The 26,200-nt window shown below is 39.6% G+C and overlaps 1 protein-coding gene across 4 annotated transcripts in view; it reads right to left on the reverse strand.

The window, feature by feature from the left end:
• Window positions 1-26,200, reverse strand: part of taok3a (TAO kinase 3a) — a 60,277-nt gene that overhangs the window by 20,370 nt on the left and 13,707 nt on the right. For 3 of the 4 annotated variants that reach the window (XM_046385540.1, XM_046385542.1, XM_046385541.1), the window contains exons 2-11: window positions 17,551-17,680; window positions 11,236-11,478; window positions 8,480-8,551; window positions 7,809-7,910; window positions 7,465-7,510; window positions 6,016-6,112; window positions 5,472-5,585; window positions 4,462-4,553; window positions 4,144-4,237; window positions 1,623-1,704 (exon numbers count right to left, since the gene is read on the reverse strand). In XM_046385540.1, the coding sequence (XP_046241496.1) occupies window positions 1,623-1,704; window positions 4,144-4,237; window positions 4,462-4,553; window positions 5,472-5,585; window positions 6,016-6,112; window positions 7,465-7,510; window positions 7,809-7,910; window positions 8,480-8,551; window positions 11,236-11,367 (831 nt within the window). In that variant the 5' untranslated portion in view covers window positions 11,368-11,478; window positions 17,551-17,680. The remainder of the gene's footprint in view (window positions 1-1,622; window positions 1,705-4,143; window positions 4,238-4,461; window positions 4,554-5,471; window positions 5,586-6,015; window positions 6,113-7,464; window positions 7,511-7,808; window positions 7,911-8,479; window positions 8,552-11,235; window positions 11,479-17,550; window positions 17,681-26,200) is intronic. The other variant, XM_046385543.1, reaches the window with a different exon arrangement.

Consider the following 26,200-nt stretch of genomic DNA (forward strand, 5'->3'; position numbering starts at 1 on the left):
TAGCCTAGCATAAAGAGCTAGCGTCAGTCTTGTCATCTGACTCTCAGCAATGAAGACACTAAATCAAAAATTGATCGTCAACAACTCTGGAATAAATTCTTAAATCATTTTGAGAATATGCCATAAATTCTGAGAAAGCACTGGTGTTGCATCTGCGGGTTGCCAGTTAATTCACGGGATTAAAAAAAAAAATCCAAAACCAAACATTCAGGACTATTTTTAATTCAGAGGGTACTTACGGGAAGAGGTCACTGAGGAGTTATTATTTCATTATGTACATAATTACTATTACTCCAATTGAGGTATACAGGGAGAGAGGGTGTTTTAACCTGAAGCCAGAACACTGATAGCTCAAGGCCCCCAGATTAGTGACCTGATTTCCCCTTTAAAGAGCTTGGAGGGGCGTGTGCCTGTGTGTGTGTGTGTGTGTGTGTGTGTGTGTGTGTGTGTGTGTGTGTGTGTGTGTGTGTCTGACAAGAGAAAGTGGGGTATTAATCATAAGCTAACACCCCACCCCCTCCAAGCCCTTCACTATAAAGCAGCCTCTTCGACACTGATCCAAAGTCTGTTTGGTACTTATCCCTCTTTAATGGGTTTTTGGGCAGGATTTGGGTCAGGGGTGTTGGGAAAAGTGAATTCCAGTCTAAAAGTCGATCATATCCAGACAAAGTTCAGAGCTACTTGTTGTGACATAAACCCTCATCTTCCCCATCATCCTCCCTCAGGTGAGTCAGGTGTGAAAACGTCTGCTTGAACTTCCAAACTATTGAGTGTGATCGTCGAGAACATAAAACTCTTAGCAGGCCAATAGGATTACCTGCTGGTTACACAAACAAAAAGATCAACTCCTCATTTACAGGGAAACACAATGAAGATACAAGAATTAGCGTTGTGGAAGTTCATTGTGATTTTGTGGGAAGTGATAATAAACATCTGAGGTCATTATTGACCATGGAAACTCACAAGTTTGACAAAATATTCTTATGGCAAGGTCCACTTTTAAGTACATTTATTTTTTCTAATTGAAGTGTACCTTGTGATATATTTTTTGTGGGTAAAATAGATCCATAACTTGTGTAAAAGGAAAAGAATGGGGCACAGACTATGAACCCTAACATCCCCATTTACATCCAGCTGAGGAATGTTGTCACATGTCTTTCCTGATCGGCCTCTACCCTCATTACCCGTGTCGCCTTATTACTGTCTAGCTATAAATTAAGGCAAAGCATGCCCAAAAAAACACTTAGGAAAGGAAAAGAACTGTCAAACCAAATTGTAGACACTAAATGACTGCATTTATAATGGTCAACATTAGCATTTGCAAATGACATACAAGGTAAATTCTAATCGAAAGACTGCTGTGAAAGTAACAAATACACACAGTTCTATGGAATCTTTAAGGCTCGGCACAGGAAGTGTGAAAATAAAAGAAAGAAGAAAAAAGAGAAATAATAAGCTGTTCTCTGTGGGGTGCTTGACTCCTCTGATGAAGGAGACACTGTATACGCTTGCGTAGTTGGGAGCCGTGGGTGGGTGGGAATGACTCATCCACATGGCTCAGGGACTGAAAGAGACAGGAAGTGAGGTCACAGCTAGAGGGATTACAGAGGAAGCCCACTCACTCGTAGCAGCTCCCCTGATGAGGGTCTGTCCTGAGGAATTTTCAGTAGGCAGTAGTCAACAAAGCTCCGGAAGGGGTCAGACCTGGGTAAAGAGGACGGTGAGAAGGCCGTTAATGATTACCCTTTGCAAACATATTTCAGTCATTATACTGAAGTGGAGATAGCAATGACAATCTAATGAGAGAGCCACACCTACTGTACTTTAGAGAGATTGTTTAACATGATGACTAATCCCTGTTGTTGTGCTCTGTTTATCATATCAATGAATTAAACCACAACAACTGCATGTAATCTGTAAGTGCAGCCCCATATATGAGCCATATACAGATTATGTAAATATGTGGAGCAATAAGAATATAGGCCACTGGAGCTGTGGAACACCGTGCCACTGACTCTGATCTAAAAATATGCTGCTGATAACACAGTGTATGTGATGCTGTGTGTTTGGTTTGCTGCAATGGGTCGTTAAGATAAAGTAGCCTGTAGTACAATTTAAGATTTTGATAGTCAGTATGCACATTCAGAGTCACTGTAGGGATAGTAAGAGCACCTGTCCATCACCTAGCTCCTCCTGCATCCTCTGTGGTTAACCAAGGTCCATGAATGCATTTGTATGTCATGCCAATGTGTGTACAGTGTGGCCTTGTGTATGTCTCTACTCGTCTCATCTGGCAGGATGTTGCTAGGGCCTCAGGCCCCTGAAGTTCCTCCAAAAATACCACAGACGTGTGCTGCCCCGTACACTGGCTTACAACAGGCATTCTCCATACACAATCATAGGCACCAAATCCTAGCTTAAAAGGATCCCCTGCGATTTATGTTTCTTTGTCAGAGCCAATGACACGTGCTCTGTTACGGGATAAAATTGTTATTTAATTGAGAGCTTCAGTGGAAAACAGAAGAAGGCCAGTGATGCCCTCGGGCTGCTCTGAGGCAGGTAGACAACAACATTCAGCTTCTCGTCTTGACAGTGCAGAGAATGTAGATTGCTTCAACATGTGACAATGAACAAACACTGACACGACTCAACATGCTTATGACTGCACACACACACACACACCCACTTCACTTTCATGCCATAGTAGTGATAACAAGAAAGAAGCATACAAAGCTAAATTACAGGGAAAACATCAAACATTTGGCTAATATTTGATGAGTGTCAATTCCACAGTGAGAATTGTACCTCACAATCATAGTGTGAAAAGTGGATTGAGCAACCCAGAACAGCAGTGGAATATCTGATGCCTCACTAATTTGCTGCTAGCTTCCTGACATCTTTTGCGCCAGTTTAATTACTTATTTCTATATGTTGATAAATATTTATTCTTTTCTCTGCTGTGCCAATGTTTGCCTTATTTTCTACTAAATTCCTCCTTTGCCTCCATTTTAGTCTTTGCGTTTGTGCCAGTTCATACCGAGTACATGTGCTTGTAAAATAATTATGAGGTAACTTGAATGGTATAACATTACTTTATCTGCTAGCTAACATAAAGGATACTATATGTGTAGATCTATTTAGGTCTATTTAGCTAGTTGAGAATATATACCATGAAATAGCTAAGGTATGCATAGAATATACAAAAAGTATTAGTGCTGATATTCCAGCTAGCTCAAACAACTTATTTATAAAATAACGAATCTTCCTAAAATGCAGTCCCCAGGCAAGAATTAAAACATATGATGTTAGGATTATGTTTTTTATTTACATTGTTATTATTTCTTCATATAAAATTATAAGAACAAACGCAGAGGTGATCTGTATTAGCTGCATCCAGTTTATTTATTTATTAGTAGAACTAAACATGAAAATGTTTAATTGTTTATATGTTTACTTCATGCTGACATCCAGTAATACAACTAGTCTTAGCTGGAAAAAAGGTGCTCCACGGTGGGTGAGATGCAGCTCCAAAGACACAGCAAAGAGCTGTTCAAAACCTGCTGGCCTAAATTTAATTGCGCAGAGTTTTTTTGATGTCTGGAAGGACAGTCTCCAGAGGATCTATTAGCATCTACAGTCATAAGTTGTAAAGCTGAGCACAGCATAAAGTCTGTGTACAAAGAAACCTCCTAGTTAGCCTGCCAAACACAAGAAAATATGAGTGTTAACTACTAGAATAATATTAGAATAATCACACTGCTTTTGTTTTGATGTTGATATACATTAAAATACAGCTTGTAGCCCAGCAGGACTGCTGTGGGTATTTACACAGTATTTCGTTGGTTCACAGGTAATTACATAAGAGACTTAAAAGTGTGACCTTGTGCAAGGCCTGTCACAGGGATCACAGGTCATGCAGATTAACACAGGGATGTCTTACCCTGACTGAGCCCAGATCGGACTGGGCTTTAATAGTCAAAGCTGACTGGTAGTATCGTATCAGCAGTTTTACTGGAGTGTTCTAATTTAAATGATCACATGTTGGACAGTGTTCTGCAAAGACTATGCTTCTAAAATAATTAAAAAATAAAACAAAAAACAAAACCGAATGGTCATTTTTTTGGTGCTGTGTCTTCAACTTACCACTCATTGGACTGTAGCGTAGGGGAGTCGTTCTGTGCGATGTGATATAAGGCACTCATGGCATTCATGTTGAACAAGGGGGGTTTACGCTCAGCTAAAATAAGAAAAGACAAGAGCATCAGATATAGTGAAACAGTGAAAGTTTTCACAACCACTAGTCACTTTCTGTGAGGGAAATGTAATGTCAAAAGCACGCAGGAAAACACAAGACTTTCTTTGCTCTCCTGACTGTGTTTCTAATCAGCTTAAATCTGTTACATTTCTGACTGTATAAACCTATAAATGCCCTCTTTGACCAGGAGCTAAATGTATGCTCACCCAATTCAATACAGGTTATCCCCAGGGACCAGATGTCCACTTTCCCCTCGTACTGACCCTCGTCCATGGCTAGGATCACTTCTGGGGCCATCCTGAGCACATGCAAAAGCACAAAGACACAGAGTTTGGAGTGGGGGGGGGATCCATGAAAATGTTATAATCTGCTAAGCCTCCCAGAGCTTTCAAAGACTCTGTTATGCTGTGATAGAAGCTCACTTTTTGGGATATGTGTGTGTTTCTGTAAACATGGAGAGTGACAACAGAGGGCTTTGCAGTAGCTTCTGCAACAGTATAAAACAGACTGGCTACACTAATACATAAAGTCCTTTTGCAACATTGCTCTTCAAGCTCTTAAAGTAGTGTCTGTTTGTCATAAAGACAAAGGGTTTAAATATGCAAATGTGCCTTCAGGTATTACAGGACTTTTACAGACAGAGGTACAATGCTAATGCAATATTTGGTATCTGTTGTGCAAGAGGGAGAACAGTGATTAGCTGAAACCTAATGATACGGATGAGTTGTGGTCATTTCTCTCACAGGCATCAAAAATAACATGTTTAGTGCAAGGCAGATTCACCACCTTTGCTCTTTACTTAATCTTCTTGTGAATTTAATAAATTATTTATTATTATATTTATTATTTATTGTGTATTACTGGGTCTAATCTAAAATTGCTTGAAATTGCTGTTGTTGTGTTATCATAAAAGTGACTGAGGCACATGAGCAGACACGACCAAAATGTAAAGTAGTTTTTACATTTACACAACATGAAAAAACTAACACAAGCCAGTGTGGAAACAGAAATTCTTACAACTTATGGAAAAAAAAAAAAAATCACTGACAGCACAATGGCCACGAGTTAACAGAAAAGCAGCTTACTAGTGCAAAACAATTTGTAATGTCTATGAAAAAAAAGCAGACCAGGAAAAATATCTCAGGACATGAAGTCCTGTTTTGTCACCTGTGCTGTGCCCCGTCATATGTCACTGTCTTGTCTCGTGTATACTGACCAGTAAGGTGTTCCCACAAAGGAGTTGGCAGGTGAGGCAATGGAGGCAGAGCCGAAGTCGGCCAGTTTGACCTGACCCAGCTCAGTCAGCAGGATGTTACCAGCTTTCACATCTCTGGATGGGGAGGGGAGGGGGTGGAGAGAGTGAGCATATGAAGAGAACATGTAGAGAAGGTGGGCAAGAGAAACTGCATCAGGTCCAAGGATCTATTATGCATTGTTTACTGGTCACTGGTGTGGTGTATTTATAGATGTCATATCTTCATGTTAATGGCCTTTCACGTCACGTGATGACACAAAACACTCAAAGGGTTTTATAATGACACTGATGGATTCCAATCGTACTTGCAACTGCAATAAAAAGATAATGTCATCGAAGTATATGGAATAAGAACGAGCACAGACAGGCGGTTTTACAGCTTAATTACTTACCGCTACAACAAATGGAGAACATGAGTGTTTCTCAACTCATCTTATCATGTTTTGGCTAAAGTCATCGTATTTTCCTGTTGCAAAAGGAGGAGCAAGGAGATGTACTGACTCACCTGTGAATCATATTATGGGAATGTAGGTAAGCCAGTCCAAGCAAGGCACCGTGGGTAATGGCAGCAATTTCCATCTCTTGGAGCGGTTTCTTATGAACTTGGGGAGAAATTAGTACAGTAGAAATGAGCAGGAACACTCTGTAGACTTTCAGTTATATAATAATGAACTATAATGGTCCTACAGAAAGGCCTACATAATAAATAAAGCTTATAAATGCATATATTTCATGCCTGGAAGAGCACAGTTTCAGTAATACAAAAAAAAAAAAACATGTCTGTCCTGCTGATATGGTGACAACAAAGTAGACATTCGGCATCTACCATATGGAACAGGTAAAACAGCTGAAATATGCGCTCCCAAGCTAGCTCCCAGTGGACTATTGCAGTAACAGAAAGACTATGTGCCAAGGTAAAAGGTCACAGCAGAGCTATGACTGAGAAATTTCATAAAGTCTGAAGTCCCAGTAACAGGCTGAGGCCAACTGTCATGACTGTGTATCTACGTCAGTGATGAGTACACACATAGGTGCTTAAAATAACACATTAGGTTCAGGTCAGGAATGCTTAGAGGGTAAACAGTGAAGGAGGTTCAAGCTTTGAAAAGTGGAAAATGTAATCTTGTCTTCAGAAAAAGGAGCTAAGCTATAAAGTAACTCTACAGCAGACATGGTCTTCCATTTGCAAAAATATTATGAATAGTCTAGTGTAAAGTCTGAATGCAGTCATCTGATAGCAGACAGTTCCTCATATGTAGAAAGTTGAGCAAAACTCCATAGACTAAGACCATAGAGTAATCTGAACCGATGTTAGTAATCGACTGCAAATAAAGAAAATTAAGTAAAGAATACAGAACGCCTACTGCAATCAACTAAACCTACACAAGCTTCTTGTGGATTAATGAAACTTGTTTTACACACCCCAACTAGCAGGTTAAGCATTAAGAACCAAAACCTGAAGTGCGGTGAATTTACAGTTTTGATGAATATGGCGAGAAGTTTCTTAAACTATGTTGATAATACAAACCTCCCTGGCTGTAAGAGGATTTCTTTGATCACTTGCTCCCTTCACTACCTCAAACTAGTCTGGTTTCAGTGGTCACAAACTCACATACTATAAGATCTTTCACGGAGTTTGACATTTGATATTGTTATGCTTTCTTGCCTAGAATGCACACTTCAACATGAAGCATGAAGATCGAAAGAGAGACAGCGAGACTGATTCTGTCAAAAATCCACCTACCAGCACTTCTGGTATCTTACTTGTTTAATCTATGCAATAACCAAAATGTAAAAACAACAAGTCTTGGTTTTACAAGGTTTTTGGAACTATTTCTCGGCCAGACGCATTGACTTCCTGGAAAAATACTGAGACAAACATCCTGCAATAAAAGCAGTTTTATAATTGTGTGGGTTTAATGTGTGCACATTAAACATTAATAAATACACTTACCCTCTAGTAAATCTGACGCGGAGCCCAGGCAGTACTCCATCACCAGCTGAAACAGAATATAGTTACAACTGAATAAGTAATCATTCACATAGCGTGAGCTTGGTCACTGCAGATTGATCACATTATGATCAGCAATCAGCAACTGAGGTGGTACAGATTACAACATATGTAGAGAAACAGAATTCAACAAAGGGATAACAAACTCAGACAGAGACTAAAAAAAATACAGAAAGAGGAAAAGAATCAGACAGAGGACAGGAAGGAAAAACAAACTAACAATGTAGCAAGACTGAAACAAAGAGGGGAACTAGGACAAAAGGAGATGTGGACAAGGATCCACTAACCCAGGCAGTGTTGTCTTTCAAGTAGCAGCCTTTGTACTCAATCGTGTTTGGGTGCCGCAGCTGTCCCAAAAACTTGACCTCCTTAATGATGTCCTGCCACTTCTGCCAAAATCAAATTCGGACACACAGATGGTTACACACAACAGGTTAAATATGCTTTCATACATCTGTTGGGACTGTATATACACAGACAGGAAAGTCATTTAATAGCACTGCACCAACATAACTATTTAATATAATAAAAATATAAATACAAAACACTGAAAACAAGCTCACTGTATGCGTACGCTTGTGCCTAAACCTTTCCAGTGGTTTGCTTGTGGGAGGAAGATGTTTGTTACAAACTTTGCATCTAGTGATAAGTAAATATTTTAGATGTTTTTTTCCTCATTGCTTTGCTTTAGGGTAATTAACCACCACAGTTCACACATGTCACAGTCTTACAAGCTAGTGCTGAGCTTTGAGTGAATATCAGAGAAGTCTTTTGGATTTTGAGCTCTTGCTTCCCGTTACTAGATTAGTCTCCAGGCGAGAGAAAATAAATGTTACCTCAACTTTGACATATTGCTCAGAGATACCACCAGTTGCAGTGACATATTTAGAGTCGCAACTTGGTTTTTAAAGCAAAGTTGGCAAGTCTGCGTGCTCCTGTTTGTGATAGTCTTTCTTACTTCGGTAGTCTGCTTGCCATTATAGGACATCTTTTTGATGGCCACCACCTCGTTGGAGTAGGAGTTACGTGCCTGGAGAAGAAAACAGAAATATTTACATTCATCTCTAACAAACAAACAAACATACAGTATTCCTTCTGCAAGATATCACAGGGCTTCCTTTTTCTGTCCACTGGCCATAACACTCATGAAAATAATCCTACATCAGTAAATTAAATACCTGACACAAATTGATGTAATACCCTGTAAAGAGGTAACACAGATGTTAGGAAAGGAATCTATATTCACGAGTAAGCCAGGTAACCTAATGGTTTTCTATTTAAAAAGTGATATCTTAACATTAAGTTCCACCAATTTTTGCAAAAACATTACATGCAATATTGTACGATGCATTAACAGAGTGATACAGCAGGAAAAACATGCTACAAATTGAACAGGGATAAACTTTCATTGGACACAAGTAATTGCAAGTGTGATAAAGTGCTTTTAAACTCTTCATGAATGTTAAATAGAAGGGTAAAAGTAAGTTAACAACTCATGCGATGTTCTAAGGGTGATCTAGAGGTAAGCAGGATAAAGTCAATGCGTACAAAACATCATAAAGCACCCACAAAGACATACATGCACAAAAGAATGCTATGGCAGTAAGAGATTCCCTCATTTGAATTTAAACAAATTTCCTCCTGATCAAAGCACTACATAACCAGGGGAAGCTTGCACATAAGTGACATGTGATTATTCTGCAACTACTACAAGTATTTGAGTTGTCGGTGCACATCCCTATGCCCATGCTAAACCCATGGTGTTAACCTCAAAGGCATTTGGCCTCATGGACAGCCACACCGCAGCTTAGCCTAAGGCCTTATCTCAGCTTCATCCCACTTACAAATGAATGGGAATTTCATGTCGAGTAACAGTGTGCAATAGAATATTCCCACTGGACTTTTTCTTTTTCAGATTCATTTGCTCCATATGATTGCCTGTCAATTCATACTAATGAATCCCTCTAGTATTCTAGCAGATAGAGGAAAAAAAAAGCTGAAATATTGCAATACATTCAGGCTAATTGTCATGGCAGAAGAAAGAGGGTGCATGAATAATTACAAGATGCTAATTCATTCAACATACACGCTAATGTTGTGTGTGTCAGCATACTCAGAAAGGGAAATTCCCCTGTTCTCTTCTATAATGGAGTTACTACATAAAGTATGAATGCACACACAGTACACTCGCATAGATTAGACCATGCATGCATATAAAGTCATAACACCTCGAGTATATGCACGCACCAACAGAGATAGCCACTGTACTTTTCCCTTCTATAATGCACTTAACCTGCAATTTCATTTTATGATAGCAACATTGCAGCCATTTATTTCTTAAATGTTTGACTCCACAGCTAAATCAAAGTATTGTAAAAACATAGCTGAGAGAGCTCTGTGCAGGTTTTTAATCAGTTTTTTCCCCACAGTTACTTGTATGAAAGGTCTTTATTTAAACTGAGAATGTTTCACTTTGATTTTCAATGTCTCCTGATTGATATAACTGTTAATATATCAGGGTTATCCTTACCATTATAAGGCTTAGATGCAACACCCAAATCATTTTACTGAATGAATGTAAAATCAATGTGGAGAGCATCAAAATGAACTAAATGACTTTTCTAATGGTTGTAGTTTTTCCACAGTGGCTTCTTTAGTAACTTTAATTATTAAGATTTTGAGGTTTATTTAGTATGTACTTCAGATTTCCAACTTTTTGTACACAGGCATGAAGAGCCCCAAACCCCCAACCTAATCTTAACAAACCTAGGGAAACCACCATACCATACCATGCACAGACATCCTCTTTTGTTTGTTAGCATCAGTCTTTTCAGGATTTAAAAAGTTAAGAAAATATCTGCAAGATTATACAAAAAATGGCTGGACTACTTTTATTAAAGCAGCTATGGTTAACAGCTAAAGTTAGCAGTGTGCTGGTAATAATGTAGACTGCGTAAGTGTGTCAGTGAGCACAGCGCTGGCATCAGGGCAGGATTTAGATGCAAAGTAGAGCCTGTTAGCCAGACGGACAAGGGCACCAGGGATACCAGTGATGTATTTCGGCTGTGTGTGTGTGTTTTGAGAGGAGAGAGACAGAGAGAGAAAACAGCTGTCTTAGTAGGCAGGGAGGAGGCTTATCGCTCCCAGCCCTGCATCTGGAGGAGAGGAGAGGAGAGGAGAAAGATGGCAGAAAGATGCAGCAAGCCGCCCCCCCCATGCAGCTTTAAAATCAAAGGCTTGATGAGTAATTAGTGATGATGAGATTAATAAGAAAGGCTACAGAGAGAGTGCTGAGAGGGAATACGTTTCCACCTAACCGCATTCAAAGAGCCCATAATGCAGCAGGCTACACTTACTATGTGTGTATAAACCGAACCACACACTATTACAGCCAATCAACATGTCACCTAGGAGCATTGAGGCCTCTGACTTTTCCCCCTCTGATTTTCTTTTGCCGTTTTTTCACACCAGGGAAGCAGCAGAGTAATATTTTTAGTGAATAGCACTGTGCACTGTCACGCTGATTTGAGCATGTTCCAAATGTCTAACTGACCAATCAGAGTGTTTGGTGGCAAATACTTGTTGTATAACAACCAATAAAATCCACCACCAACTGTATCACCACTACACCTGTCATTGTACTCCCACAAGAGAATAACTTTCAACATTTTTTTAGTGCATCCAAAGTGCTCAAAATTGTGGATCAGCACTTACAAAGTAGACAGCCCCAAAGCTGCCATGTCCGATCTCATGCAGGTCACAGAAGACGTCCTCGGGGTCATCTTTGAAGAAAAGGTCGGCCAGCTCGGGGTCCTTCGGCACCCCTTTCCGTGTGGACGACGGCATTATGGGCTGGACATGGGCTAGGCGCTGGGGACCACGCTCATATACACACTACTGCTGCTGCTGCTACCGCCACCAGATGTCCACGACGGGCCCGGCATTGGCCAGCTTCACCTGGGAAACAGAAATGTGAAGATAATGATGAGGTGATTGTATTTTAAATACTGTGCACTGTGGCAGACAAAACCGTGATATTTGTTTTTTTCAGGACAACTATGCAGCGCATGTACAATTTGACATCATGAAAACAACTTCCTGTGTGAAAAAGAGTTTTCACCTGAATAATCAGTGGTATAATTGCTATGTAGTTAAACTAAACTAAAGCATTAACTTATACTAACAAACATACACATATACAAATTAGGCTGGTCTGATAAATGTGAACATCCAGACAGTGTCTGATCTAATGTTATTTTACACAGTCCCTTCAAAAAACCTCCACATTCACGAGGGTTTGTGCATGTGTATGTGTGTGTGTGTGTGTGTGTGTGTGTGTGTGTGTGTGTGTGTGTGTGTGTGTGTGATAGAGAGTGTATGTGTGTGAGCATGCCTTTCTATGAGTGTTTGCACTTGTGTGCCTCATGGACAGCTGATAGGTGATAAGGCAGGAAAAAGACAGTCATAGGATTATGGTTTGCTGTCTAGTCCTGCTGCTCACCCAAGTCACAGTCACACTTGCTCATGTAAACATGCACATACATGCGCGCACATACACACACACGCTGCACATTTGACAGCTGAAGCTGAGTCACTGATGCATCATTTCCACACATGCACACAGTGTAACAGTTGCCTGTGTGCGTGCAGACAAACACACTAGCACTAAATGCTTTGGATCACAAGGCTGCAGCCAGGCCATCAAGCGTGTGCACATCCTGGACACTCTGCTCCAGTTAGCTTCGCTGCGCATGCATCACACACGCTTGCACACATGCACACCATCATACACTATCTCTCCTTCTCTTTTTCTGTCTACCGTGAAATGTCTGTGCACATCAGCCAGATGCAGCAAGCAAATCTGGCTCCAAAGGCCAGCCCCACACAGAGTGAGCTGACATACAGGCAGAGGCAGCAAGACACACAGGCACAGAGGCCAAGACACTAGGCATCAGCATCATCCTAATCCCCTGCTCTTAGAGGGATCTAAATCATGACACCCACTCCAAAAATATCAGTCTTAAAGCAAAGGCCTGTGTCCTCTCTTCGATGGCACTGGATGCACAAAGATGCCAGCCTCGAAGCTTTGGGGGAATTACTTTAGTTATAAGGTTATAAGTTATAAGGTTGCGCTATTTCATTGAAGAACTTAAATTGTGACATTAATGGGGATATCCAGTTTCTATTTTCATATACATTATTTTTATATATTGTATATAAGCTTACAAACATTACCAATAAGTTGTAAATTACAACAAGAGGGCGCATAAAATCGAACACCCAACCTTAATTTCAACAGCATTGTGACCGCAGTGAAGAAAAGACTGTATTCAGGTTGTGACAATATAATTAGTATTTATTTATTTACATATTAGCTACAGCTTCAGCAGAGAGCAGTGTGCTGGCAAAGTAAAGGTATGATGCCATTCTTGTGTGTATGTGAAATATAATATATGTAAAATCACATACTGAGGTTCACATGATCATTTCCTTAAGGCATCCCTTAGTCATAGAGACATTTTTAAGAAGCGAGAAAACCCTCAAGTTGAGATCTTCCCGTCTGTGGTAGAGGTCTGAAAAGTGATTAGTGAATAGCAGAGTACAACATATTACATATACAAACTTTAGAGTGTATGAACTATTCATCATTAGTAGTGCTTGAATTAAAAACACTTAGTATTAGGCTGTGTTCCTGACAGGCTTACAATAGATGGACTGTATAATTCTGGTTCTTCAGATATCTGATCAGTGGACTATGTTAGCGCTGTATACTGTAAAAGAGTCAACAGTACGGTTGTTTTATTAATGAGCATGTAAATTTCATTCAAATACAGCTCTGATGTAATTATGAACATCTTCAACTAAGTAGGTCTTTCAAAAAACATGAAGTGTCTCTATTTGTATTTGTGAGTGTGTTTATGTCTCTGTCTTTGTGTTTTCTATCTGTTTGCCTACAGTTTGAACTTGCGTGTCGGTGTGTTAGTGAATCTGTGTAGGTGTCTGTGTGTCTCCTGGTTGCATCAGCCCTGTCTGCCTCCCATCTCTCTTGAGCTCCTCAGATAACTACTGAAATAAAGCCTGAGACACCCCCCTCCCATCTCAACAATTTCCCCATCAAAAACACACCCACATTGTGTAACTTTTACTAACAGAATATGAGACAAGAAGAAAAAGGTGACAAGAGGAAAACAAAAACTGAAAAAAACTGTGGAATAAAATGATTGGAGAGAGAAAGAAGGTTCTATAGACGCATAGATAGAGAGACAGATTTACTGAGAGTTGAAGAGCTTTGAAAGAAGATCTAAACCACAGTGATGAAAGGAGTCAGCATGTGAGTAAAAGACAGATTAAAATGGAACAAATGAACATTGAAATCACGTGATCACTCTGGAAACTCTGCACACCTTCCTCCCTCTCTCCCTCTTCTCCACTCATTTCCTCCTCTCCCTCCTCTCCTCTAAGAAGAGTGAAGTGATGCAATGTGGCAACAACAGGTTGTAACACGGGGGGGCTTGGTAAAGCTGTTACTAGTCCAGCAAAGCCCAGTATTTGGACAGTTCACTGTGTGTGTGTGTGTGTGTGTGTGTGTGTGTGTGCACGCACGGGTTACTGTGCATCTATGAATGTTATTGTGCCGAGGGAGAGCTGATTAGGCAAATGGCTTAGACAGATTAAACGCTTGGTGTGTGTCTGTGTGTGTGAATTCTTTTTTACATGTGCCCTACCACACACCACTGCATGGCTTTTTACATATCGACAGGTGTGCATTGGTGTGCGTGTGCCGGGATAACAAGCGCCATACATACAGTATTGATGTGAGTGACTAAATGAGACGTCATGTGTGGGGTTGGTAATGGTGCTGAAACACTGGCTATATATAATAAATTACATAACATAAAAACAAATTATATCTAAAAGAGATTATACGGTTTGTTATAATCTGACCTGGATGATACACACACACAGAGGAAATGTCAAACCATAACATGAAATAATATGTTCTATCTCTGTATTTTACTCAGGCAGTGTTGGAAAAAAAAAATCCTCATTGAGCGTTACTCTGCAGGCTTATATTCAGTATTAACAATGGCCAGCAAATTTTAATTTTCTGTCAATAAACACAGCCTAAAAGACGCAAGATCTACAACACCCTATTCTGGGACTTCTCCGATGGTTGCATCGATGAATGAACACATGCAAACATGAATGTGCTAAATATGGGCCAAAGTTCAACATGAATGCACGACAAACACACAAGCACAAACACACACAACAAATACTGTCGTCCCTCCCACCCACAAGCCCCTGTTGGCGCCGTCATGACTAATTGATGTACCAACATGTTGTTGCAGGACCAAGTCCATCAGACTAGTAGTTATGGCGCTATACCATGTGCCGCAACAAACATATTTAAATGGGACATCACATTGTCTACTCTTGGTCAGAAATATGCACTATAAAGATGGTGTGGAATTGTAAAGAGGATCGTCAGTATTGATTCTGTTTGATGTGTATTTCAAGGGGATTTCAGATGGGATGTTTCAACATTTAGTTTTAGGGAACGAAAATGAATCTGTACATAACATTTTGAGCTGAATTTAGGTCCACCTCATCTTACAAGTTGTTGAAAATCTTGAAAGAGAATTAATATCTTCAGTTCTATAACAAATTTGCTTTCATTTCTTTTTGTAACATCATTCTCTTTTAATAAAATTTCTTTGAAAAGAAAAGCTTTGATAGGGAAGAAAATTAGATTGTCTCTTGGGTTTGCCTGTATTCTCTCTAAACTTTTATTAGAGTGCAAGTGAAGCGCATGCTTCTGAGGTCGTGTGTGAGTGTATGTGTGTTCATGTTTGTACATGTAGAGTGTCCACACGCCAAATACACTCACGCCATTACATCAGTGAGAGGACACGAGTATCCATATGTGTGCGTAATGTGTGTGTATGGCCAGGGGGTTTAGCGGCTTACTGGCCCCCCTACGGGCTTCAGGCAGGCACAGGAATTAGACAGACTGTGGGAATTCTTACTGGGATTAAAATCACCAGGTCTAATCAGGAACGGAAAAAAAGAACGTGTGTTGAGACATAGTGTGAGGGCAATGTAAGAATAAGAATTACATAATGATTCAGTTCCCTAAACTCCTGTCATGACATTGGAGAGAGCAGGCTTAGAACTTTGTAGTTGTGTGCACGGGTGTTCGTGTTTGAAGGTGCATGTGTATGTAAGGAGTGAGTCTAAGTTATACACACACTCATAGAAAAAATGAAAACGACAGCCCTTTAGTGATGCTGTCTAGTAAAACTTAAAGACTGCAAGTAGATAGAGTTGCACATCTCACCAGAATGCAAGGTGCCTGAAGAGTACTGCACGTGTGCGTGTGAACGCCTCCTGCATTACATTAAATGGGTCAATCTCATTGTGAATGATATAGCAGTCTCTCTAAATGCTGGGTATATGGCGACAAGCCAAGTTGGGCCAAGAATGTTTTTTTGTTCCATTGATGGGAAATATGAAGTTCTTCTTCCTCTTGTGAATCAAACACAAATGGTCATATGAATAGGGTAGAGGGCTCCATGCATGCACACAAACCATTTACTATGGGAAAATTACGTCCTGAACAGATAATTATATCACAATGCCTCTGTGTGCGCTGAGCTTCTCTGTTGCTTGATTTTGGGACGTGGATAGCCGTGCATTTGTGTCCGTGCATGTGAGTCCACCTCTGTCCCCATGCCAGCTTTCAAAATGGGAACTTTCTTATAACTTTTCTACTGGCACACTAGAATATGTTTCTGAAAACATTTTACACAACAAATAGGCTATGAAGTAACACAATCTTTGATCAGCGCTGGCTAACTTTACAGTAAGATCTGAGTTTTGTGAAACTGTTTCAAATGGTGGCCAACTTGTCATAAACTTTTATTTTAGAGCTAAACAGTAAACTAAAATATGGTTCTGAAAACATTTAATGCAAGAAATAGGCTATGTACTAGCAGCATCTTGATTAATGTTTAATTAGGAATTGCCCTGGTCAGTCTGAACTTTACAGGTACTTTGCTCGCAAGTTCACCAGTTTCCAAATGAGAGGAATTTCAGACATTTGAAATCAGTCATTGACTAGCCCAGAGGATCGTTCAGTGACCCAAATTGTTCCTGTACCACACCCAGTCCCCACAAGCTCTTATCCCACTCATGGTGTGACTCAAAAGAAAAATCAACCCACGGCACAGAAAGTATGCTCACACACTTGACTTCCCACTGAATCCAATGATTGGTGTGTGATGATCACAAGCTAACAGAAGGATGCACATTATTGCTCAAGTGACAAAACATAAACAGACAAACCTCAGACTTCCTTGAATCCCTACAGATTAAAGAAGCCTGAGCAAGACAACCAACCAAAGACAACCAAAATAAAGTTAAATTGCTCTGGGCCAACAGAATTCTGCTTTTAAGTATCCAACCATTTCTTTTTATTTTGCATGTTGCCAACAGTCAAACTCAAATAGTCGTGTTGCAGTAATCACACATGAATTCACACATACACAAACAAAGACAACATGAGAAAGTCAAGGTATGGGCCTGTGAAACTTTGCTTCCTTTCAGTCTCTGCTTTAAATCAGTGTGACGGAGGGTTGGTTAGATGTTATGTACATCAAAGAGCCAGCAGTTTGCATTACAAGGCAAACAAGAACTAGTTCACAGTATAGTCAGCTGATGTCTGCACTGGCTCTCCAACATGCAGCATAAAGGGGATTTTGACACACACACACACACACACATGCACGCATACCAACAAGTTCCTCTACTGTACAAACAGCGAAACAGAATAGACTGCAGGGTGACTTCAGTGAGACAAGTGTGAGCTATTTCTTCTGATGCTTGCAACAATCTAATTATCAAAATAATTATGGAAAATGAATTATAAAAAAGAGACCAATGAAGAAATGTGATAATAGCAAGGCATCCTGATATAAAAAAATAATAGACCCCACAGCATGAGAGAGAAAAATACACATAACTTACCTGTAGAAAATATGTAAAAGGGCTGTCAGATCAGCTTCTCCCTCTCTCTCTCTCTTCCTTTCTTTCTCCTTACTATTAATCCACAGTTGACGTTTTTCCGCCTTTCCTCATGACTAGAATGATACTGTACCTGAGATAAGAGAAAGGTAGAAATAAAGGAAAGGGAAAATCCTTGGATTAGAATGAAATAACTACATTTAGTTTAAGTACATTAGAAAAATGTGCCTATGATAATGAGCTAAACGGCCATGAAATGTACTGCTTCCAGCATATGTGCACGTGCTGATTTTCTTTGTCTTCTCTGATAGCAAATACCACGCTTTTGACAAAACAAGCAAACTTTCAGGAAAAAAATATAATTTACTACTTTATAGATTGTTTATAGATTTATTATCAATTATTAGATTCATTAAAAAATTTATCTATTATGAAAATCATCAACAGTTGCAGCCTCAACTGTGATTATATGATACCATCAATTCTGAAATATGCATCTGTTTGACACTCATGATGATCTGATGTACTTTGTGGTTGGGTAACTTCTGCTAATACCTAAATACCAATTGATGAAGTCTCTTACATTTCCCTTTTTACATACAGACACACATACACACATTTTATACATATAAGCATCTGCATTGCAATTTTAATATTTTGTATCAAGAGCCACCAAATGAAGAAATTTGCCAGATTGGTTTACAGTACAAAAGGTTGCTGCTTTGCAGCTCACAACAAACAAGAGAAGCAAGAGGAAGATGATTTCCTCCGGCACCAGAGAAAAGGCTTTCAAATTTCCTCACAATAGCAGATGGTGAAATTACTTAACAGCCAATCAAAATGTCTTTAATGACTTCAGTTATTATCCTCTCAACAGATCCACAATCCACAGACATGATGCCTTCTTTTATGAGCTTAAGGAAAGACAACAATATCACAGCCACGACAGAAAGTTCACAGGAAACATGGTTCCAGTATTTAAAAGGATTGTCACTAACAGTATCAACAGTATTAGATAATGGCTGTCTCTCAACAGAATCTATCTCCTTATTTAGTATGGCAGTAAGTTCAAGTAACCATGTCCATAGTGACTGATTTTCCACACCTGCTGGTCCATGTTCATGGTCACAGGGAGAGCAGTGTCTATCCCAGAATGCACTGGGCAGACAGTATCTAAAACTAAGTGTCTCGGCATTTTATTTAAGACAAGTGTTTTCTCTTTGCAGCTGAACACATCCTTTCTTCCTCTTTCAAATACACGAGTTCAAGGACAATACACAAAGTGCTGTGGACAAACACACACACACAAGCACAAATTCAATATTTTGCTTTCTCCCACATATACACACAGTGTCACACACACACACACACACACACACACACACTATACCCACAGAAACACTTCAAATCTGACCAAGTTGTTCTGACAGCAGAGCGCCTTCAGCTACTGGACTGTGTTTTGTTTTGACAAGCAGGTGGTGCAGCACCCACACCATTACCAGTGGACAGAACCTGACCCTGAACTACACTCATGGCCATTCACAAGACCAGCACACGCACAAAAAACAACCGTTGTCCAAAAGCAGCCTGACAATCAGGAAGTACAGCACATCCATTATTCACTATGTACATTAATGACCCTTTGGTTCGAAATACTTAATTTCTGTGTGGAATCAAACAGCTCCTTTCTTCTTCTCCTCTACCTCTCTCGTTTTATCAGCTATTCACTCTGCCCTCGTGTCTTATTGGTTTCACCCCACACCCCCCACCCTTTCCGATCATGCCGAGCGGCAGATATGGTGCTCAGAAGAACCGCATTCAATAATAAAAGGAGAGGGGATAGGGGGATGAGAGAAGAGGAATAAAAATGTGTTGTGCCTCTTCTGAGAGTCCCTGAATGATTTATAACACAAACTGACGCTTGCATGAGCCTCTGGGGAAGTTGGGCTGCGCTTCTCCTCCTCACTCACTCCAGCCTGCCTGGCATTTGTGACCAGCCAACAAGAGAAAGATATAGATAGACAGAAAGAGTGTTAATAATTACAATGTATGTCTGTTACACAAGTTCATCATCAGGAGACAATCTTGAATATATACTACATTTTAATTTAATTTAGTTGATATAAAGATATTTGATGTAATCAATGAAATCTTCTATCAACTGACTATACAATTAATCAACTAATTTCAGCTCTAGGAAGCAGTTTACAGCCTTTGAGTGGTTGATTCTGCTCCCAATCAAAATTTTCTGCAGTCTTATAGGTTAGTTCTACCACTTCTAATACTTGATCAGATGAAACGACACCTGACACTTGGATGCTGTTTGCACGGCTGCCATATTGGAGAGGTCAAGATCCGCGAAATGTTTTCATTTAATGATCTCTTTAGCATTTCTCTTCCAAACAAATTCATCCCTGACACTGTATTTCTTCAGGATCCTCAGCAATACACCTATCAAGAGTGAAGTCGATCAGGTGAACGATTCGCTTGATGCAGCCCACTGCTCCTGTGTGTTTCACTGCATGTTGCATGTGTGTGTGTGTTACAGTCAGTCAGCTTATATATATATCTGAACAAACATACAGAGACTCCTTGCATTATAGTTAGATGTTATAAAAGAAAAGTTTATTTCACCTTAGAGGGGGGTAAACACACCTTGTACAAGTCAGAAAAATTGCTTGAATTGAAGCAGTAATGTAATATTTTCCACTAATGTCAAAATATATTTCATGGACAAAAATAGAAATAATTATGTTTTTATTGAGCTGAGCCAAATGAGTTGCAGAAGCTTAACAACAATGTTGTTAACTTATACATCTAATAGCAAAATATTGCTTAAGTGTCACTTTCGGCTTAATAACTAAGAATTATGATTATAAATACAGCACATATGTACATATGTAAGAAGATGTCAGATGGCTGTCTGGTGGCATAGCACATTACATACTGTATACTGCCATTGTACTGTCAGCTAAGAGTCTCTGTGAACATGATTCCGTTGCATGTTTGTGTGCTGTGTTGTTGTGTTTGTTGGGTTAAAGGTCAGTGGGGCCAGCTGAGGCAGGGCATGATAGAATCTGTTACCTACAAGAGAAAAATATAAGAAGAGACAGACTAAGTGAAAGATAGAATCTGAAAGAGAGCATAGGGTGTTAAAGCCAGCGATGATCCACTTCCTGATTTTCAGGCCTTGCTTCTTTTTTAGGTTAATATTAAGCTTCTTTTCGATGACAGCTTCGTTAGAATACATTAACTTGACAGCGCTCACCATAAGCTTTACAAAGACATGGGAAGCTTGGAAAAAAACACAAAAAGAACCTACACAGATACAGAAAAAAGTATGTGCGTATGTGTTGTTTTGTTTTCCTTGAGAGAGTGAGTTTCAGATCTTCAGAGTGACTACACTTTCGTGAAGCCAGAGCATTATGGTGAATTCTCACTTCTTCAAAGGCCTGTAGGGTTAAGGTCAGGCAGTGTAGGCACTCACAAAAGTCGTGACATAAACATCACATCACCCCTGGTACTGTAGTACCACAGTCTTTCTGAAAGAGTTAGTTGGTGCATTTGGCTAAGGATAAAAATCTTGATATCCAACACCTACTTTCCGTTCCTCCTGTTACATGACACACACTGTGATATGAATCATAAATCCTGAGTCACAAGCCGTCAATTTCCGAGGCAGAACTTGGCTGAGCAAACTGTTTCGACAACCTTGTATTGCATTTCTGTTCTTAGGGAAAACAATCCAAAAGAACAGCTTTCAGAAGGACGGGCCAAACAATTCATCAAGCTGGATGTGATACTGGGTATCAAACAAGGACTTTCTGTTTTAGTTTTTCACATGCAGACTCCCAAGACTTTATGGAATGTTTACCAAGTACCTGGCTAATGCAGGCATCTTTAATGCATCTTTAATGGATGACTACCTGGGGAATTCTGTGCAAAGGAAATGATAGCCCTTTGGCAGCAGCCATCGAAGTACCAAACAAGCAATTCTTTCAGAACAATTGCTCTCTAGGCATCAGTGGATTACACATGTTGAACTGACTAGCTGAGCTGACTAAGTGTGAATATTGCTCACAAATCTGAATTAATGTGCACATTGAAAAGAACTACAAACATAAAAGTTGTTATACTACATTATCTGTCTTTAGTACAACTTGTACCGTTGATTTGCCTGAGTTTAATCATTAATAATGAGGCTCAGTGTTCACAAATTCAACACTTGAGGATTCCTAGAGTGCCTGATGATGACTGAGGTGGGCTTTTCGATGAATCATGCTGGAGGGAGGTGTGCTTTAAATCATACGTCCCTTAGTGAAAAACTGCTTTAAATAAAGCGGAGTCAACCAAATATGAAGCGATTTCCACAATACGGAAAATTCTCCCCAGTTGAAAATAAACTAATCCACTGAGATAGAAAGAAACTAAACATTATGTCCTGATTATCCTGCCAGGGCTGCATGGTGTGGATTTTATAGCAGTGACTCATTTTCACAGAGTAAAGAATACACACACAGATACATACTCTGTAAAGCAGGATTTGGAGACTTCGGGGCAGCTCTCATCTCAGGAGCTTAGTGACACTATTGAGACAAGCATGTGTGCGCACACACACACACACACACACACACACACACACACACACACACACACACACGCACGCATACAGGCACGCTCACTCACACCAAAGACTGTTACCTTCTCAGACTAGCTTTAAGGCTAATGCCAACATAAATGTGGGTGTTGGTGGATTGAGGGATAAATACAAGACAAATAAGTGGCCTATCCACCAACTTAAAACCCTGGGCCAACTCTAAATCTGTAGTTTATTTGAAAAGATTTCCTCTTGATGCCTTACAGCAAAAATAGCCCAAAACCTCACAGTGGCTGTTTAAAAGTTGAACTTGAACCTTTTACAGACCTCTACATAGCCATCTTCTAGCTCACAATGGGAATGAAGTCCTCACCTGAGCTTGTGACCTTTTCAATCCTGACTTACACTATGACAAACTCAAAGACTCACTGTCGTTCATGAAGACTTTTGAGCAATAAGCTTAGATTTTATAGAATAGCAAAAAAAACAACAACAAAAAAAACCAGATATAGACAGATCGAAAAAACAGACAGATAAATAGATAGCCAAAAAAGGGTGCAAGTTGAGTAAAAAAAAGTAAATAAACAAAGTAATCATCAAATACTGACTATACCGTGAAGCTACAACATGCATCAATATAATTGGCAAATGAATTGATATGTGTTGCCATTTATTGAAAATTCATAGTTAGAAAAAGGAATACTAGAAGTACTAACAATAAATTTCTGTATGTAAGACTGATACCACTCACATTGGGGATTTATAGAAACTGTTGTCCCGGACATCTTCTTAACCAGGTGTACTTACTTCCCCGACTGACCCTTTCTTCTACTCCTTAAATCAAATGTGACTATCAGCTACATTTCAGAGAATGTTCAAAGTGTTGAGTGCAACAACCCTCTCCTCTGAAAGGCAATAAAAATAAATTCACCAAGCCAAATCATTCAAACTTTTACGCTAAGTGCAGCTATTGTTTTGCCCTAAAGCTTTAGGTCAATATCCATCTTAATCTCCTTTTTATTGTAGAAAAGCCACTTGCAATGACTTACATGGTATTACAGCGTACAGTAGCACATGCACTATCACCACACAGGAAAGCCTTCACACGTGAGAGATATTTTCACACTGCTTTTTCCTTACATGTCCACTATACATAGGCTTCATGTGCAAAGTGGCAACAGTGAATATTGAGCTAGCCTAGGGCATTTGTGAGATGTTTGGGAGTAGCTGGGGGCTGTGGGGGAAAGATCATCTTTCCCCATTATGGAGGTTTGGACTGTGTTCTGCTATGGCACTGTCACTGATCTTCAAACACCATTATGCCTATGGTTTAATCACTCACACTTACTCATATAAACATCAACCTTGTGCAGCATGTATGACTTACCTACAGTTATTTGTTTTAGATCTGAAATTATTTTTCAAGTAATCAATTACTTTCAGAAGCTTGACCACAGTACTGCAGTTATCGTCACAGCCCTACCTGACACACTACTGACCAGTTTCGTCAAGAAGACTGCAAGGATACAGATGTATGGTTTCCACTCAGGGCATTATAAAGTCGCCTCACTCAAAATAAAGAATAATTCTCTGAGATAGACTGCAATGGAAAAACTGCATTTATCTTAATGCCCTGAGGATCACTGTCAGTGAGAAAACAAAGATTATGCCAGCAAAATCAAAATCTCACAGATAATCTAACATAAGGCATATGTGAGGAAAGCTCACATGCATATGCACGGCTTTTAGTCACACACATTCTGGCACACAAAGACCACCCCTCATTCAGTGTGAAAGCTTTTTAAGAGCAACTCCCATGAATCCAAAGCGGTCAGTGTGTGCGTCTGTCCCTGTGGAGTGAAGCCTGGAGTTTTCTCTATTAAAGCCATTCATCCTCTTTGGCAACTATCAGTGCTCGCGCCTTTTCAGCTGAGCTTCTCTTTTTTTTTTTTTTTTTTTTCCCCCCCAACCTGGTCAATAGTGTGTGTGGCCTACTGTCTTTTTTCCAAAACTCACACAGTCTTTCCCACCCATATACACACACGCACACAATCAATTTCTCCACTGTCTTTTTCCAAAACCCTCCCCTTAAATAAATACAAACATACGCACACACACAGTGAAAGACACACGTGCACACTAGTGTAGTGTCACAGAGCACCGTCACTGGGATGTTAAATTATTCAACAGTCCCTCACAGACAATTTTGCACATCAGAGAAAGCGAGGCAGAAGGAGCCGGGGCTCGTTCATGAAAACCACTAGTGGGGATTGAGTGTTATGAAGATCAACAAGTTATAGAAGCTGCAATTTAACCAAAACAGGTAACCGCATGCCACTTCACTGTCAAAGAGAGAAAGCTACATATCCTTTCACTTGATATACCCTGTGATCTATTACAACCAACAACTTAACATTGAGTGTTATTGTTCTGTTTAAAGGCCTTGGGAAAACAGTAGTTCAAGTGGTAGAACAAGCTGGTTGTTAATCATTGGGTTGGTGGTCTGGCTGAAGTGTGAAATGTGAAAAAAAAGGCTGGGATGCACCTGAATAAACCACCTGAGCAAAGTGCAAATAAACAAAGTAAAGGTAAAGTAAAGGAACTGAACCTTGACCTCTATTCCCTTTTTAGGTGGCTGAAATAGGTCACTTTGAATCACCCTTAGTTCTCAAATAAAATGATAGAGGATGATACAATATGGATATTAAGGCTGTTATGGTTCCAGAATTTTAAATTTTGATACAGTACTAGTTTAAAAAATCTCCACATTGCTGGTACAGAAAAGTTATGTTAATCTGATTAGAGATCAGTTGATTTTTTTTGTTGTTGTTTTTTTTTTTTACAGCTTTAGTACTTTCAATGCTACTGACAGATCTCTTCAGCAGTCTACTTTGCGAGCACTTATTTCAGTATCATCATCTGGTGCCACATGCGTCTTTCGTGACATGCCTGCAGTATAACACATGTCCAAATGTGGGAGTTTGATGTTTATGTAATTTCTTTTCTCTCGGCCATCAATTTTGTGTAACTATTTTTGAAAGGCCTTGCAGGCCCCACACACAACCAGTTCATTATTTTAAAAGCACGACTCCACCAGCGCCACCTCCTCTAAGCTGACTCACTGAACAAACACCGAAATGCACGTGTGGTGGATTTAATGCAAATGATGTCCGAAAACCATTCAATTAATCTGAAGCGATTTACAGAGACTGTGCACCTTAGCAGCAACGACTTTGTCATTGTCTACAGGAGAATTTCAAATATATAAATAAAAAAAATAAAAACTTAAAATAACACTTGAATCACCCCAGGGCTCATGCCAACATCGTGTCTATACAGGAGGCATAGCATGAGCAGCAGTTTCATCCCTCTGTCTCGGTCTACACAGCCTGCATTCAGGCACAGTAGTGAGTGTAGGTCAACTGCTTTTTGGAAGAGCTAAGATTCCAATACAGACACACCGGTTATATGCACATAAAGAGAAAGAAACTGGATGGGCGGATTGACTGAGGCAGTCAGTTTGTTCCATGGGATGGAGATGGACCACTTAAAATATAAAATATTATATTATATGATATTAAATATATCATCTCTTTCCATCTTGGACAAAATCTAACCTACATTATCATTATTATAATTATAATGATAATTATAATAATGAAAAATCCATTAATTCAACAAGGCCAATGTGGTAGGTGTTTACTCAAGTACAATCTTTGTCCATGCAGGAATGGAATCAGTTTTAAAACCAGAAGCAAACAAAAATTTCATCCAAATCCTTAAAGTCTGCATTGCATTCCTTCTAAATAAGACACAGACATTGTCCCATTTGATTAAAATGAAATTCCAGCACCACATTTGGACACTTCAGTCCTAGGAAAGGCGACAAAATCATTACTTAGAATTGCTCTTGCATGTTATTCTAATGATTTTCTTTGCCCATATAAACCACTTTGAACTGGCTCCACAGCTTAAAGCTGCCTTGTCTTGCTAGAATTTGATCTAAGAAGAGGACATCCAATTGAACTGTACAACATTATTTTAACTTTTAAAAGA

Source organism: Scatophagus argus, chromosome 4 (genome assembly GCF_020382885.2).
Source record: "Scatophagus argus isolate fScaArg1 chromosome 4, fScaArg1.pri, whole genome shotgun sequence".
Taxonomy (NCBI): Eukaryota; Metazoa; Chordata; class Actinopteri; family Scatophagidae; genus Scatophagus; species Scatophagus argus.